At 35.4% G+C, this 18,006-nt stretch overlaps 1 protein-coding gene across 1 annotated transcript in view; it reads left to right on the forward strand.

The window, feature by feature from the left end:
- LOC106499211 (sodium channel protein type 2 subunit alpha-like) overlaps nt 1-18,006 on the forward strand; it is an 83,041-nt gene that overhangs the window by 32,960 nt on the left and 32,075 nt on the right. Inside the window, exons 8-16 of the mRNA XM_067299107.1 lie at nt 4,415-4,478; nt 5,780-5,921; nt 6,770-6,976; nt 7,906-8,187; nt 8,941-9,321; nt 10,976-11,108; nt 12,133-12,371; nt 14,966-15,139; nt 16,295-16,651. Of these exons, the coding sequence (XP_067155208.1) occupies nt 4,415-4,478; nt 5,780-5,921; nt 6,770-6,976; nt 7,906-8,187; nt 8,941-9,321; nt 10,976-11,108; nt 12,133-12,371; nt 14,966-15,139; nt 16,295-16,651 (1,979 nt within the window). The remainder of the gene's footprint in view (nt 1-4,414; nt 4,479-5,779; nt 5,922-6,769; nt 6,977-7,905; nt 8,188-8,940; nt 9,322-10,975; nt 11,109-12,132; nt 12,372-14,965; nt 15,140-16,294; nt 16,652-18,006) is intronic.

Consider the following 18,006-nt stretch of genomic DNA (forward strand, 5'->3'; position numbering starts at 1 on the left):
TTACATTTTTATAGGACAAATCAGACTGCTAGAGCCTAAAGATAAAAAGCAATTAAATAGGATCACGGAGTAGGGATTTTTATATATTGCATCCTAAATTCATACTGACATGATTTTCTTTCTGGTAACTGCAGTTTGTAATATATTTATAGGGTTAGGCTAGCTTTCACATCACAGAAGGGACCTCCAGAGATCATCTAGTCCAACTGTGTCACAAAAGCAGGTCCAGTCAGAACAGGTTGCTTGGGGCCTTGTCCAGCCAAATTTTGAATATCTCCAAGAATGGAGGTTCCACAGCCTCTGTGGGCAACCTGTTCCAATGTTTGAGTAACCTCATGGTGAACTCTTTTTTTTTTTTTTTTTGGTATCAATACAGAATTTCCTATGTCCCAACTTATTCTTATTGCCTCTTATCCTTCTACTCTGTGCCTCTGAGAAGAGCAAGGCTCCATCTTCTCTGCAGTCTTCTGTTAGGTAGTTATAGGTAGTATTAAGATCCCCCCCTTACCCTTCTCAAGGCTGAACAAAACTAATTCTCAGCTTCTCCTCATAATGCCATGTGACATATCTTTGGATTATAAATAAAACATGAGAGGGTGAAATAAATATCAGATATTTCTTAGTTAAGATGGACTTTATTATTAAGCAGAGATAAGAAACCCTTTCATGTCCATGAAATAAAGAAGCCACTTGGCAAATAGAGATTCTGGTAGTTGGGGAAGTGATGGTATTCGTCTCTTGGAGTACCAAGGGGTATTGTTTGTTACCAAGGGGAGTGATAAGGACATCTGTGCCGAATATTTTTTTTAACAGTTCTAATATCTGTAGACTGAGGTGGTAACAGTCAGGTCAGTTCAGAAACGTGTAGATTTTTTATTTTCATCTATTAAGTAACAGCATCAGTAAAGTAGTAGTACAGACAGAACCATGAGATGTAGTATATTAACTCTTAATTACCAAAAATTTAATTCATTTTTGTATGTATGTTTGTGGTTGAGGTGGATTTACAGGGTCTTGCTAAGTAATTAATTGAAAAAGTACTGTATTTAAGTAATAAGTAATTGGTAGAATAATGGTTGTGAGTTTTTTTCTTCACAGGCCCTGAAGTGAGAGAAAATGCAATTATTTTGATGAGTCCTGTTCCTTTCTTAAAAATGAGCTTTAAAGTTCCCTGCTGTTTCCTGTATTTTTAGATTTTCTTTCTGTACTTCTGAATTCTTGGAGTTCTGGAAATTTTGTGACTATATTTACATTTTCTGTGCAATCTATCATTTTAGCTAATTTGTTTTGCTAAGAAAGGAAATGGAGTGGTGATAGAGCCATTTGTCAGTGTTGTATGCAGTTTTGGCTGATATGCTGTAGAACATTTGTGAAATCTCTCTTCACAGACAGTATGTAGGTTTTCTATTTCCTTTTCCCATTAAGTAGCAACTGAAAACAAAAAGCGCTAAAATCTCCTAGAATATCAATTATTTCCTATGCTACAGCCATTGACCTTGCTTGTAGTCTCTACAGAGTGCTTATGCAAGCAAGACGGTTCCATGTAATTATGTTTGTAGTCCTCCATTCTCTCATAGTCTGTTTTCAAGCATTTGTACATGTGTCAGTTGCATAATAATTTCACCAGGCTCAGCTGCAAGTCCTTCTAAAATTTCTGTTAGTGTATCATATGCTGGTCATCTGTGTCTGATCATGATACCCTCTAGCGGCTTTTCTAGCACCTGTACCTTTTCAGTTATTAAAAAAAGGCATGGCCAGATTCACTTGTGAGAAGATATGCACAGATCTTGGATCCACATGTCAAAGTATCATTTCCTGGCATTTTAGATGAGTATCTGAACATTGAGAGTTGTGGCTGAGTCTAAAAGATGCTACAAAAGAGATAGGAGTATCTTTTTTCGAACACTGTATAAATACTGTTCCTGAATGGTAGGATTCTGGCATCACTGAATTTGCTTCAAGTGACCAGTTTTAGAATCCTCACATCTTCATACATTCTTCACTCTGTGAGCTGTTTTTGACCACTTAAAGACTACAAAAATGTTTTATCCTGTGAAAACCAATACTTGTAGTCAATTTGAAAGGTACATAAAATATGTTAATTGAGGATGACAGAAAATTTAGTGGGAAGGAGAGTTCTTTCAGATCTGTCTGTTTAGGATCATGGAAAATTCAGGTTGGAAAGAACCTCAAGAAGTCTCTACCTCAACCTCCTCCTTAAAGCAAGGTCATCTAGGAAATCAGACCAGGCTGCTCATGGCTTTAGCCAGTCTAATCTTGAAAACTTCCAAGGACAGAGACTGCACAACCTCTCTGGGCAACCTGTTCCAAGGCCTGGATGTCCTCATGGGAAAAAAGTTTCTCCTTATATCCAATGTGAACCTCTCTTGTTTCAACTTATGCCCATTGTCTGTCATTCTCCTGCCTCACATCAGTGTGATGAACCTGGCTCTGTCTCCTTGATAACCACCTCATAGGTATTGGAAGGCTGCTGTTAGGTGTCTCTGAAGCCTTCCCTTCTCCAGGCTAAACAAGCCCAGGTCCCTCAGCCTCTCCTCCCAGGGCGAGTGCTCCAGGCCCCTCTTCATCTTGGTGACCCTCTGCTGAACTCGCTCCAGCTTATCAATGTCTCTCTTGGGGGGGGCGGGGGGGGGGGGGCAAACCTGGGCACAATATTCCAGATAGGGTCTAACAAGTGCAGTGTAGAAGGGCAAAATCACTTCCCTCACCCTGCTGGCTGTGCTCCTGCTAATGCAGCGTGGGAGGCTCTTGCCCTTCGTGGCTGCCAGGACACACTGCTGGCTCACCTTCAGCTCGCTGTCTGTCTGCCAGCCAAGACCCCCAGCACCTCTTCTGCAGAGCTGCTCCCCAGCCAGTCAGCTGCCAGCCCATATATATTCTTGCAAAGGGCTCGCTCTTCCCAGGTGCATGCCTTCGCATTTGTCCCTGCTGAATTTCCTAAGGCTCCTGTTGGCCCATTCCTTCATCTTGCCTAGGTCCCTCTGAATGGTAGCCTGCCCTCAAGCATATCAACTTCTCCCCAAATTTGGTGTCATCTTTCTATCTGTATTCTTTTTTTTATTTATTTTTAAGGACCGCATAGCTCTTATTCATTAGTAACAAAATTTACCCACTTATTTCTGAAGACTGCCAACTTGTAATTAAAAAAATCCTGTAAAGTGTTTACTGTGCAGCAGCCATTAACCATTTTTCTCTTTCTACTTGCAAGTACATAACATTGGCATTGAAACATCTATCTTCCTTTTAAATGGTATCTTCATATTTTCACTCACAGGGTGTGCTGGTTAATATAGCTCCTGTTTTATAACTGTTAGGTAGCTATTGTAAATAGTTGTTTTTAATGGATTGGCTTTAATTGCCTGATAATGATCTACTGGTTGAATAAGAGAATGAGTTTTAAGCTTTGTATATATGTTCTGTCAACTGATTTTTGAAGGATATTCAGTGTTTGCTATGAATCAGAAAGAGACTATGGTGTTCATGTTGTTCTAATTTCATTAAGCCTCAGCAGTATTTTTCGGATTTCATTTTTACATTATGTTTATTTTTTATCATTCATGAATTGTACAACTTTACTTATCAGTATGGATACCCACCCCAGGTTTTGAATCTATTCCTGGGAAAATGCAAATGGGAGAATGTGAACATTCAAACCATGATAACTTGAAAATATGTTAATCTTAACCCTCCCCCCCCCCCCAAAGGGTTTCCTGCCATTTATAGTCATGTCTTCCTGTCTGTACAGGAGGGAGAAATGTGTATGTATTTTCCTTTGTTCTGTAAGTGGTTCCATCTACTACAAAAAAACTGTCAGAAGAATGCTGGTGAAAGAAAGAAAAAGATTTCCTTGAAGAAGCTTATAGTTTGTTTGCAGGTCCCTCTTGGGGGGCAGGTGTACCATAAGTAGGACAAGCCTCTAAGGGGATGTGGAAAGATACAGTGGATGTGGGAAAAAGTGAAGCTTAGAAATGAAGTCTCTTTTACAAAAGTAGTGCATAAGTAAAGTAAGCATGTCATTCTCTTAACTATTTCTTGAAGGAAAATTACATCTCCTGGTGGTGGTGATGTGGAAGTCATTTTGGTATTTTTACTGCAATAGGGCCTGTGATGTGGTCTATCAGAATACATGTCATCAAACGCAGTATGGTAGTAGTCTTATTTTGACATACAAATCAGTATAAACAGATTCAAATGAAGCATATCCTAGGGCTCTGGAAAGAGAGTGGGAAGAAATCAAATTAAGTCAGAATATCACAGGTCAGTATTTGAAGGAATATTTTTTTTCTGTAATAAATTAGTATTGCAGCTTCTGACATTTGTCATATATTACTGTAATTTGATGTCATACTCCTTTATTTTAATTATTATAATTTACCACTGCTGTTTTCTTTAGGTCATTTTTATCGTCTAGAAGGACAAAAGGATTTCCTGCTTTGTGGCAATAGCTCAGATGCAGGGTAAGATATACTGAAAATTACACATTACCATTTGTCTAAACAGAATATAGAAATTATCACTGTAATGTTAAAAAGCGAATTTACCTAACTTTGCTGTCAGCAGTCCATAGCCCTTCATCGTAAGTTAACACTTGAACTAGTAAAAATACTAATGAGAAATACTTTGATGTGAATTTCCTTTAAAAATTCTTATGTAACTAGAAAATTCCATTTCAACTGATAGATCTTGCATTGTGAATGACTTAAGAACATACTTTATATCAAAGATTTCATCCTATTTCTCGTCTCTAAAGTAGGCAAATCAGCTGTTTAGTTTGCACTGGGATTTATGACAAACTTTTGGGAAAACATCTTCAGGATTCTTCTCTTTATGAACTGCATGCATGGCACTGTCTTGGTCTCTGTAACAAAATTTGTTGCAACAGGATCACAGGTTTCTAGATTCTAACGATAAACCAGTTTATCCATTGTTCTGGGATGCTTATGTTTTCAAAACAGATACACTTAATCTTTTTTGTAAACATGTCAGGTATAGATATAAGTATGTATCAGATACTTTTATGTATGTGTGCTGAGTCTATGTGTGCATAAATATTCACACAACACACACGCAACACACACACACAGCAACCTTTATGGTGGCTTTCTGTGGAGGTTTTGAAGGACTGAACCTCTTCTAGCCCTCAGGAATGGAATCACAACAGAGACAGCCTGCCTACAGTTGAAACAATATTGGATCACCTACTATCAAAACTGATACATACAGTTTTAAGAGATAAAATTATCACTATGACAGTTACTTCTTGTTTTGGAAGTAGTAGAATCTGTTAATTCAACTTGACTAATTCACACACTGCCAAGAAAGCTGATATGCCAACCCTGCTGGCAGATGAAATTTAGTGTAAAATTGCAGTAGGACACATACTAAAATATCTGTATTGATTTTTTTTTTTTTTTTAACATGGAAGTGTTCATCTTATGGAACCTCTGTGCTGAGTGAATATATTATTCCCATTGAAGAGGTATATGTAGAAATAATTCAAACTGTTGAGAATAAGTTTTATTGTGTAGATAAAGGTGAAAGAAGGTTGGAGGAAATTTTTTCTTTTTTGTTTGGTCTTTTTTGCTTTTTAATTTGTTCATTTCCTCACTCATTTTTAAAATATTTTAAGCCACAAATGGCAGCCCCCTTCACAAATTAGATCTAATGAGTTTCTATTAGAAACTCAAGATATAATAATTTAAAAACAATTTCAGTGTTACCTGTTTTTTATTTGCATTGCTTTACATTTTTTTTCTAGTAAATGCCCAGAAGAATTTATCTGTGTGAAAGCTGGAAGAAACCCCAACTATGGGTATACTAGCTTTGACACATTCAGTTGGGCTTTCTTGTCATTGTTTCGACTCATGACACAGGACTACTGGGAAAATCTTTATCAGCTGGTGAGTATGCAGCAAAAATTCTTTGGTGTCTTACTGGCCTAAAATCAAAATAAATGTGGAAAGGGCCTTTATATTACCTACTGTTGATATTGTTAACAATTTCAGATGAGCCATATTTCTCAAAGAAAGCAAGTTCAGTTGCAAAATTGAGCAGAAACTTGGGCAGTTATTACAGAATCTCACATGATTTCTGTAGAACTATGCAAGTTTTTCTGAACCTTTCTTTCAGTCTTCAGCATGTGTTTCATTTAGTGCTTCATAACAAGATCTTCAAAAACTTTAGTACTGAGTTGTATAAAGATCCTGTGACAGCAAAATCTGAGTCTTGACTTTTGTACCTTGAATCCCATTTTGGGTAGCTAAGAATACGTCTTGGTATATAGACTTTTCTTGCCATAGCCTTTCATTATAAGGTATGCGAAAATCTGTAATAATAGTAAGCATTCAGTTTTGTATTATTATTATTGATTGTACCATCTTTAATTCTTCTGGTTAATCCAAGAGGAAGGCATGCTAATGCAGTTTTCAGTACTGAAGAATCTGAACCATGAAATAAGTGTGTTTTACATTGAAACTCTTAACTCTACTTCCTTCTCAAGATTATTGGGTATTAAAATAGGTTCCTCTCAAAGCAGCCAGTTTCTCAAGAATGCATTTTCTCACATAAATGCATGTTTCCTTTATTTTGATTACATTGTAATTTAGAAAGCATGTATGATCTTATTACAGAAGGAAGAACAACTCCTACGTAATACAGTTTTGCACTTTTCAAATTCAGTAAATGCTTATCAATTTCAGAATTGCTGTTTGTCTTCATCGGCTGAATCATTTCTCTTCTTCTCCTCTAGACATTACGAGCTGTTGGCAAAACATACATGGTATTTTTTGTTCTGGTGATTTTTCTGGGTTCCTTCTATCTGATTAACTTGATCTTAGCTGTGGTTGCCATGGCCTATGAAGAACAAAATCAAGCAACTATGGTTGAAGCAGAACAGAGGGAGGCAGACTGGCAGCAGATGCTTGAACAGCTGAAAAGGCAACATGAGGAAGCTCAGGTATCTTTTTAATGAGAGTTCAAGCTTTAGTATATTTCTTTGTATGTTATTTGTTCATGTATTGCTAATACATGTATTAGCAATAAAAAGACAGAGAAAGCAATCAGTGTAGAGCACTTGTGAGATATGTAAAAGAATGGCTCTTTTTTCTTTTGAAAAATATTAATGTCTAAAGTGTTAATGAATTTCAGAACTGAGAATAAAAATTACCCCCAAATCAGAGGAATAGTTTTAAAATAAACATTTCTTAATTAGGTGTAGTATCTAGTAACTTATCATGCTGAATTTACAAAATTCCTGGCTTAGAAATAATTGCAATTCTATGTTATAAATGCATTTTTAAATATTGATGTTTACTTCAGACCTTGATTAGAGTTTAAAATATTTTTGTCCATAAATTTCTAACTGCTTTATGATACTTATGTTATTTCCAGTGAATCAGGGACTGGAAGTAGTTATCAGTAAGAGCAACTTAAGGAAGCTTGAATACAGTAACAGTTAATATTAGTTTACAAAACTGAATTAACAAAACCTGAGGTATAATGGCATTTAGTTCTTTCATTTTCTGTTGTATTCATTCCAACTAATTAATAGATTTAATAATTTCCAATTCTTTTTGATGAACTTTGAGAGAGAACATGTTTTACACAACACATTTACTCCATGATAGAGACACAAAGTAGAACTCTATTAGAATGGTAACTTTCACAAATGCCCTGTTGTTTCTTTCTTTGTATTCGTAGCACATAACAATTTGATTTGAAGTTTTGCATAAACCCATCTAGGCTTTTGCTACATATATAAAAGTTACTTGATATGAATTTCAGAAACAAGGACTATTGCTTTCTTAATACAGCTGAAATGGTGTGATTGTGAAGCATCTGGTAGTTAAATATGCTTGATATTACATTAAGAAATTGCTATGACAGGCTATTGCAGCGGCTGCAGCAGAGATGAGTAAATTTAGCAGTGATGGTGGACCTTCAGATAGTTATTCAGAAGCATCCAAACTTAGCTCAAAAAGTGCTAAAGAAAGGAGAAATAGAAGGAAAAAAAGAAGACAGAAGGAGCTGTCTGGAGAAGAGGATAACATGAAGGATGGAAAGCTTCCAAAGTCTGAATCAGATGGCAGTATCAGAAGGAAAGGATTCCGTTTTTCTTTGGAAGGGAACAGACTTGCATATGGGAAGCAGTTGACGTCACCCCATCAGGTACTATGAATAGTAGTCATTTTTTGAATTTGTGAGGTAGTTGTAATAACCAGCAAACTTCACTGTGACTTTGGAAATATTACAACCAAGGAAAAAGAATTTTGCAATATTTTAAATGTATGCTGCATCATTCTAGAGTATACCTAAACAAATATTTTGCCTCTTCTCGTGTTATCATTTAGGATCTAGTGGATCTTAATATGATGCACGGCAACATTACATTTTCATAGTTCTTTTGAAATAGAAATTCTGAAATCCTTGAGTTTTCATTCCTTTGTAATTCATAAAAGGAAGAAATACACCATAAAGTATATTGATACTATTTGTATAAAGTATATACTATTTGTATAAAGTATATTGGTAATATTATTCTCATTGATACTAGGAAGTATCAATGAGAAGAATAAGGGTATTAAATGCTCTATACCTTTTTGATATAACTTATGACCTACATGGGCCATTAGAATTTCTAGAAGTCTTGATTTTCAATTTAATACAGACATGGAAACTAATATGGCCTCTGCATGTCCCCTTTGTTCTTTTCAATAATTATTTTTAGGTGTACTATAAATTTACCCATTCAGATGACTGGCATCTCCAGTGCATATCTGAACTCTGCCTGAGGCACTGAATTAAAATACAGCAGAAAGATTCTAGGGAACGTAAATGATATTTTTACAAATAGACATGCATTTTGTATATTAAAAATCTTAAATAAAAGTCTTAAAGTTACTTTCTTTGTTTCCATTATAGTCTTTACTGAGTGTTCGTGGCTCCCTGTTTTCTCCCAGACGTCATAGCAGAACAAGTCTTTTCAGTTTTAGAGATCATGGAAGAGAGGTAGGATCTGAAAATGATTTTGCTGATGATGAGCATAGCACATTCGAAGATACTGGAAGCAGAAGAGGTTCTCTCTTTGTGCTGCGCAGGCACAGTGAACGGCGCAGTAGTAACACTAGCCAGACCAGTAGAACATCAAGAAGGCTGCCAGTGTTTCCAGTGAATGGGAAGATGCATAGCACTGTGGATTGCAATGGGGTGGTTTCCTTAGCAGATGTACCACCATGTCTCTTTTCACCTACTGGACAGCTTCTGCCAGAGGTGGTAATAGATAAACCAACAACTGATGACAATGTAAGGAAGTTTTAAGTTACTCCAGGCTTCATGACCATTACTTACTGTATCAGACAGTGTTTTTACAAAATGGAATGCTTTGAGAATGGTTGAGAAGTTATGAATGCTTCTGCATCTTGAAGTACCTTTTAACATAATGAAATGGGCTTATAATAATTCTGTAGTATTTGGTATATGTATGTGAAAAAGCACTCCAAAATGAGAGGATGAAGTGTGACAATAAATGAGAACAAAGAAGCATATATTTTAGATACATTTGGGATATGCATGCACTTGCATACTGAATAAAATGAGTAATGTTCCATTGCTGAATCTGTTTTAGAGCTCAAAATAAGATGATCGGCTTTTTAAGCATTCTGTTATTTCTGCTAGTTATTTCTGCTAGTTATTTCTGTTATTCTGATTTTTTTACTTACGTTTCAGCCTCCCTGTAACTGTATTTCCTAATTATCTGTCAGTAATCTGCTGGCTTTTGCATTCCTTCCCATATATTTGGTATTGTGCAAATGTGCAAAAACAACTTTTAAGATCATGTTGACATTCTAGAAGCTCTGAAAGCTTTTTCTGGGTCTCAGAGATGGTCTGAGTTTCTCACTGCCAAGGGTATAATATAATAATAATAATTTAAAAAAGCACATTCAAATTGACCTCTTGCTCCCTCTGGTCAGTCTTCCCTTTTTCCCTCAATCCATTTTTATGAATGGGACAGAGGAATCTGTTGCACAATTTATCTTAGAAACCTTCTGTTACTGAAGCAAAAAATCTTATGCAGGTCACAGCATCTGAAAGTACATCAGCCATATTCCTTAGAGTTATGATCTCCTTGCAGTCTATTATCCTTTCATTTTCATAATTTATTTAATTTCCTGAAAAAAATTACACCCATGCTCTTATATTCAAAACTTTATAATTAAGGTGTGCTTGATGATATAATACAGCTCCGTAATTTCAAGGTCATTTAATAAAAACGTCCTAAAAAATAAGTTGTCATTTTTGGAGTCAGTTAAGGCAGGCTTGTTTTGTTTAAGTCTGAATTCAAAAATAAATCACAGTCAATAGCTATTCATTGTAAAATTTAAATCAGATCTGTTGAGTGGGTATAGAGATCAAGACTGACCTATAACAATTGTATTTGGAGAATAATTACTATTGCTGAAAATTTCCTATCATAAATTACTTCTTACGAGTATCTTGTGTTTTAAACTAGTTTGGAAGTGAAGTATAGCTAGAGAAGGCACTAAGCATGGAAATGTGAATTACGAATTTTTCTGATTCCAGTGCTACAACAGTCTTGATTTGTTACCTTGGTGATGTCATTCTACCTCTTCCAAAATTCCTTGTGTCTAATACAGAGTTAATAGTAGTTAACTATAATGCAGTGATAATATGGGAATTAATTATCAAATACTTTTTTAATATTTCAAAAGGTGCTTGAGAGTATTCAGAAGTCTAACATGACAATAACAGGGTTTTGGGTTTTTTTTGAAAAATACTAGGTTTATGTTATAATGGAAAAAATCTGATGTAATAGATGACATAAATACAAAGCTGCATATATTATGAATACCTTCAAAATGAGAAGCATCTGTGGTGCCTTTATGTTTTGCAGTATTTCTAAAGTTGAATTTAATTAATCCCCCCCCTTCTTTTATAGAGCACTACTACAGAAATAGAAATAAAAAAGAGGCATTCAAGTTCATATCAAATACCGATGGATTTGCTGGACGATCCAAATTTAAGGCAAAGAGCCATGAGTATAGCCAGCATTATCACAAATACAATGGAAGGTATGTCACAGTTGTAGATGTGTCTGTCTAAGACATAATCTTAGACTTGCTTGAAGGTATTATGTTCATGATGCACATACAGAAGTCAAAAAATAAGTAGCTATTGCAAATACGTAGACTGAATGATAGAACAAAAGTACATGAGCATAGTGAAAAAAGAAATGAAAGAATCTGATAAGCATATTAAACCAAGAGGTATGTTCTGATTAAAACAGACAAAGGTGTGTGCTTTTATACTAGCTATTCATGTTTAGCTGTCCAGTTACTGAAAGAAGTGCCTTTCCTTGTGATACTAGTATAAGCTTCCATTAGCTGTACTATAAAAATGTTACGTAACGTAAGGGGCAAGGCCTTATTTAACAGAGAGAAGGAAATTAGTGGTAGGGTTATTTTGGAAGAGTGAAATTATTACTAGTTCAGTTCTTGATAAAACTTGATAAGTTGTCAAAAACCTATTCTCAGTGAAATTAATCTTTTCATGCAAATTAATCATACGTTTGAGAGGATTGTGGAGCTGGAAGCTTTACTAAGAAAAATAACTTTAAGGAGCTTTTTTTTTTTCTTTTTTTTTAACAAGATCATACAATAGTATAAGTAGACAACTTTTTCAACTGTTAGCTATAAAATCTTGAGTTTTTCCTTCTAGTCTTATCAACTCTTGTCAGGCAGCAACAATAATAAAGTTCTAAGAAGGTTCCTAAGAAGGTTGTTTCTCAAATACCTAAATATGCAGCATTGGTCCATAGATCACTATTTCCTGACTGTGGTGTTTTATTGACTAGATAGATGATTCAGCTATTCATTCAAACATTCCCATCGAGCCTCTGTAGTAGAAATTTTGATTAAATAATTGAATACACTTTTTTTTAAGCTCAGCTCACAAATTTCATTTTGTAGTTTAAATGCTTTTTGTTAGTTTGGATTGTTTTTGACTGAGGGATAGACATTAAAACCTGAAAAATAAGTAAAAATCTGTCTTCAATTTATCATCGACTTATTCAGTCTGCATTTCTGTTTTGTCCAGAACTTGAAGAATCTAGGAAAAAATGTCCACCCTGCTGGTATAAGTTTGCCAACACTTTCTTGATTTGGAATTGTTGGGAGCCTTGGTTAAAAGTAAAGCATATAGTTAGTTTCGTTGTAATGGATCCATTTGTTGATCTGGCTATTACTGTTTGCATAGTTTTAAACACGCTGTTTATGGCCATGGAACATTATCCAATGACTGAAAGCTTCTGTAATGTGCTTAAAATAGGAAACCAGGTAAGTCCATCAAACTATATCATTTGATACATGAACATAGTTTCTATTTGGAATATAATTAATTTTGATTTTATTATTTTTATTATCATCCCATAAAATACATTTTAAATGTTTAATTGTACTAAAAGTAGTTTAAAAATACCATTTGGGGTGTGATGTATTTAGGAATGTGATTTCCATATTAAAATTTCTGCAGATAGAATTTTCATTAACAGGACTTGAGATGACACACACAGCCACAAAGATATCTGATTTGTTTTTATTTAGCATTAAAAGAAAAGTAGGATCCAAATTTGGTTCTTTCTACCGTAAGTATCATTGATAACACCAGAAGTGTTGGATGTTATTTTGCATTGGTATTTTTTGCTCTGTTTTTTGTAGTTCTATGAAGGATGTTGCTTCAATTGAGTTTTTTGAGCATAACTATTTGAAAGGCAAAGAACTTGTGAATTTTACTGACAGTGCCTATTGATACAGTTGGCTTTTGTTTCCAAAGAACCACAGTCTTGTTTTTTTTCTTTTATAATGACAATAATACTCGTAACGTTGTCTGCTACACTTCTAACCTACGCTCATTGTAAGTGGTAATTCTAGTGATTCTGGTATAGCAAAATAACAAAACAATTCAGTTCTTAGGGTATATGAAATTCTAGTTACATGTTGGGAATATATCCAGCTTTAAGTCCAGAGATGTCATGGTGTTAACACTTGTATTCTGATACTTTTAGCCAGTCTAGACACAGTTCAATCTTTTTGCCTTTGTTTGGAGTCAGAGATCATTTTTTGTGGAAGATGGTCATGTTTGGTCATGTTGCTGCTTAAAATTATGGCTAAATCCTTAAAGATGGGTAAGGGCATCTCTCATATGAGAAGCATCTGAGAGCTGGGACTCCTCAGCCTAGAGAAGAGAAAGCTCAGGGGAATCTTGTCAATGTTTACGAATATTTGATGGGAGGGTGCAAAGAAGACAGGGCCAGACTCTTCTCAGTGGTGCCTAGTGACGGGACGAGGCAGTGGGCACAAACTGAAACACAGGAAATTCCACTTGAACACAAGAAAGCACTTCTTCACTCTGAAGGAGGTCAAACACTGGAACAGGTTGCTCAGAGAGGTTGTGGAGTCTCCATCCTTGGAGATACCCAAAACCCGACTGGACATGGTCTTGGGCAACCAGCTCTACCTGAACCAGCTTGAGCAGGGGGGTTGGACCAGACAATCTCCAGAGGTCCCTTCCAAACCCAACTATTCTGTGCTTCTGTGCAAACAGACTCAGGATGTATCTGAGGAGCAAGACAGGGAGGACCAACAGCTGCTGCAGAGGATTGTCTTGTGATTATGTCTATACCTTATATCCAGAAAAAACACCATATTTGGATTTGATAAGCAATAAAATAGCTTAATATTAATCTAATTTTGAGCTCTGTAGGTATAGGTGCTCCTTCATGCCGATAAGAATTTGTGTTTACTCCAATCAGCTGAAACTTTGGTACAATACTGACATACTGTTTCATCAGTTGCTTTCTTGCTTTTTGAACTGTGTAGCACTACCTTTAAAAGCCTGTCAAATGCTCCTGTATTTTTTCCAAGTTTGTTCATCTTTCTGGTCAGAGAAATTATGAGTATCTTTCAGTGTTCTCTTTTGCATCAGAAATTCTGTTACACTTGGAAACACTACTCTCTTAAAATACACTTGCATATTTCAGTAACTCTTTAAGTTAGATCCATGTTATTGTGTTTCTGTGACAGTTTTAATTAGTATTTGAATGTTGTTCTTTGAGTGGTTAGCCATATGAAATCCCATCAGTGTTGAGAATGCCTCTCGTGCACAAGATGACATTTTACACTTCTCTTTTTCCTTGCACTTTTCTCCTTCAACTCCACAACTTCAGTGATGGAGCAGGTCCGCTTGTTACTCAGAGCACATCATGGATACACAGAAAAGTTGTTAAGTTAATTTATGCTATTCAATAGATATCTGTGGGCATACATCTACAGTAAATACAATGAATTTACTCCCTTTCCAGAGGCTTTTTTTTTGCCTTTTGCTTTGTCTGATCCTGTCAGAGGCAGAAAGGAGTTCTGCTTCAAACATGAACCTAAGCAGAATTAGTCTTTCTTGGCAGCTAGCAAGAAAAGACATGCTTACAGTTTCTGTTCTCATGAAGACTTCATTGAATAGCAAAAACTCCAAATCACTCTCCAATTCATGATCAATTCATAATTTTCCACACTCCTTTGTTAAAGTAGCTTCCCTTGTGGCAAGAACAGCTATTATTATCTTGCTGGGGAACGTTCCTTTAATTTTGCAGGGCAGATGTAGGGAGCAAATAGGAGGCTTGTTAGAAATAGTTTACTTCTTACTAGTCACTAAATGTATCTCGGGTTTAAATAAAATGTTAATAAAGATACACTGCAGTTCATTTTGATGTTGTCTTGATGTTATCTTTACTGTGAAGTTCAGCTTGTGACAATTTTCCTTACTGACATCCTGCTGTAGGAAGATTATCACACGTTTTTTAAGTTGTTCCTTGTCTTCTGGTACAACTTATTCATACTCATCTATAAAATAATAATAAACAATGTTCTTCCTTTAGGTTTTTACTGGAATCTTTGCAGCAGAAATGGTTCTCAAGATAATTGCCATGGATCCTTTTTATTATTTCCAAGTCGGCTGGAATATTTTTGATAGTATTATAGTCACCCTTAGTTTGGTGGAGCTTTTTCTTTCAAATGTGGATGGATTATCCGTTCTCCGATCATTCAGATTGGTAAATAAATTAATGATGATAATATATCTGCTAATGCACTATGTTTGTTTTTTAACCATACTAATGTACTAATGTAAATAACACTTTAGTTACATGATATATATATAACTTTTCTTAAGTGTCACGGGATATCTCTGCAAGCAGGACTTTCAAAATAATTTATGTCATTAACACTAAATAGTGTGTGCTATTTTATGGTTCAGAAGCAGCTAACTGTTTTCAAAGGGAAAGAGTTGTAATTTTATTGTAATTGTATTAACATGGCTGGATAACAACACAGTGAAGTGTGCAATTTAGTGCATATTGAGAGAAGATGTAAATAATTAAACATTCATGTCTTTTTATCTGCTCTCATATCTGACAGCTGGCAAAACACTAGAACTGCTCTTTTAAATTGTAGGATTTATAAATTTATTTAGTAAAAAGATTGATTTTCTTTTTCCTCAGGAAAAAATGGATGCTTTATTTTAATAGAAAAATATTTTTAAAAAGAGTAGTGGACTATTTGAGACATTCTGTCAGTGTGGTTTCTTTCACTGACTGATTTTCCATTATGCTTTTATCTGAAAATAAAAATATTTTATACTTTTGTTCTTTTTGCTGTGTTAGGGATAAGGAAGAATGTGAGTCGTACTTTTTTTCCTGCATAAGTGGGAGCGTTTGGTTTAGAGCTTATGTTTGGCTTTTATTTCCAAACTGTGGGCCTGATACTTTTTATATTTGTTGAAAACAATATTCTTTTGGAAGACTCTGTCCTTTGAGTGTTTTTGAATCCTTTATTTTCCTTCAGCAGAATCCTTTTGTTTTTTGTTTTTGTTTTTATTTCTCCATGCGTTTTTGCACGTAATGGTTGAGATATATGCCATGTCAGAGTTCACTAGCCAAATGAATTCAACCGATGGGCTGTTCCTTTCATATAGAACGGAATACAGATATGCTATGTAAAAGATAGGAGAAAGGTCCAAAATTTATTAAGTTTATAAATGGGGAATTTTATGGAATTCCTGTTTCTGAGTAAGTTACGGTTTTTGGAAACTTGTTGAAGTTTTTTTGGTGTTGCAGAGAGACACTAGTCCATGATCTGTTGCTTTCTCTGTATTTCTATATCATTTTTGTAACTACTACAAATAATGTCTCCGTATTTTTGTTTTTCAGTTGCGAGTTTTCAAATTGGCAAAATCTTGGCCAACTCTAAATATGCTGATTAAGATTATTGGCAACTCAGTGGGGGCTTTGGGGAATTTGACCCTGGTGCTGGCCATCATTGTCTTCATTTTTGCCGTGGTTGGGATGCAGCTGTTTGGGAAAAGCTACAAGGAATGTGTCTGCAAGATCTCCAATGACTGTATACTCCCACGCTGGCACATGCATGACTTTTTCCACTCTTTCTTGATTGTATTCCGAGTGCTGTGTGGAGAATGGATAGAGACAATGTGGGACTGCATGGAGGTTGCAGGCCAACCCCTGTGCCTTACTGTCTTCATGATGGTCATGGTGGTTGGAAACCTAGTGGTATGTAGCCAAAATAATTTGAGAATTCATTTAGAGAAAGAATTGTAATGAAACCAGTAATGGAGTTGTTTTTAGCATTAAATGTGTTATTTACCTATGTTTTATATGATTTTGAATTCATTATGAATAGGTTCAGAAATACAATTTTCTGTTTGTTAGGTTTTTGATCCTGTGTAGTAGCATCTTCAAATTGGAGGATGGGCTCACTCAAGGCTCTAGACTGTAATTCAGAGGATATGGGGTGGGGGGAAAGAGAGAGACAGAGAGACAGGGAGAAAAGCATCTTATGTTCAGGTTCTTGCAGACTACTCCTAGAGAGAGTAGAAAAGGAGTCACGAGAAGTATGCTCCCAGGACAGAGGTTACCTGCTAGCAAAAGATAAGGGCTTTTTCTCCCTAATTGGTGGAGACGTTACTTCCAATCACATACAGACAGCTTTTCTCTTTTTCTGCTCTTTCCTGTCAAAAGGCTGCTTTAAAATTCTTGGACTCTGAAGTTTAAGCCGTTTTGAGTCCTTTCTGCTGGGAAGGAGAAGCAGATTCTTCTCTTCGGAAAAGCAGCAGATTAAAATACTTCATTTCCTTCACCTTTTTTCCTCCTACTTGTTAAGTACTTTTTACAGACATTTTTAAAGCAGACTATATTTTAACTTCTTTTCCTCTTGAAGAGGAAAGTATCAGATCCACTCCATAGTTTATACATTCACATATACCAGTTTGTCTTCTTAAATATGTATTGTATTTATTAATTTGCTAGTTAATAGAGTAATAGTTAATAAAGAAGCCTTCATTGCTCTGCCTTTTGCTCTGCTCTTCTCACTGCCTACAGAGTTTCCCCATGGTTTTTATCTTCCCTTTAGGCAACTGTCAGCAGCAAAAGAGATTTTAAATTAGCTGTCCTAGTGCTATTTTTTAGGAATAAAATTTCTAGCAATAGGAATTACCTTTAAATGAGTCATGCATTAGTACTAGTAACATAGTTTTCTAAAACACTGCCTTGTCTGTACTGCTGTTATTCACAGTCATTCCCATTAAAACAAAATAGCATATTCCCATCTTCTGTTCTCAACTGCCTTCTTGTATTTTATCCCTGGAAATACCTTTTTTGGAGATATGCTCCACAATTTTGTAAAAATATCTTGATTTTGAATCCTGTGATGAAGATAAATATGAAGTTAACTGCCAAACAAAACATCCTCCTTAAATAATTTTCTAAACCAGAAGAGGGAACTTCGTGGAATGAAGTGTCCATCTCTGATTTTTTTTTTTCCAGTATTCATTGTATCCTGATTTTGTACCATAACGTTAGCAGAATTTCTTACCTGAGTAGACAGTCACTGCTGTATTTCAGTGCTC

The sequence above is a fragment of the Apteryx mantelli genome, chromosome 6 (assembly GCF_036417845.1).
Source record: "Apteryx mantelli isolate bAptMan1 chromosome 6, bAptMan1.hap1, whole genome shotgun sequence".
Lineage (NCBI taxonomy): Eukaryota > Metazoa > Chordata > Aves > Apterygiformes > Apterygidae > Apteryx > Apteryx mantelli.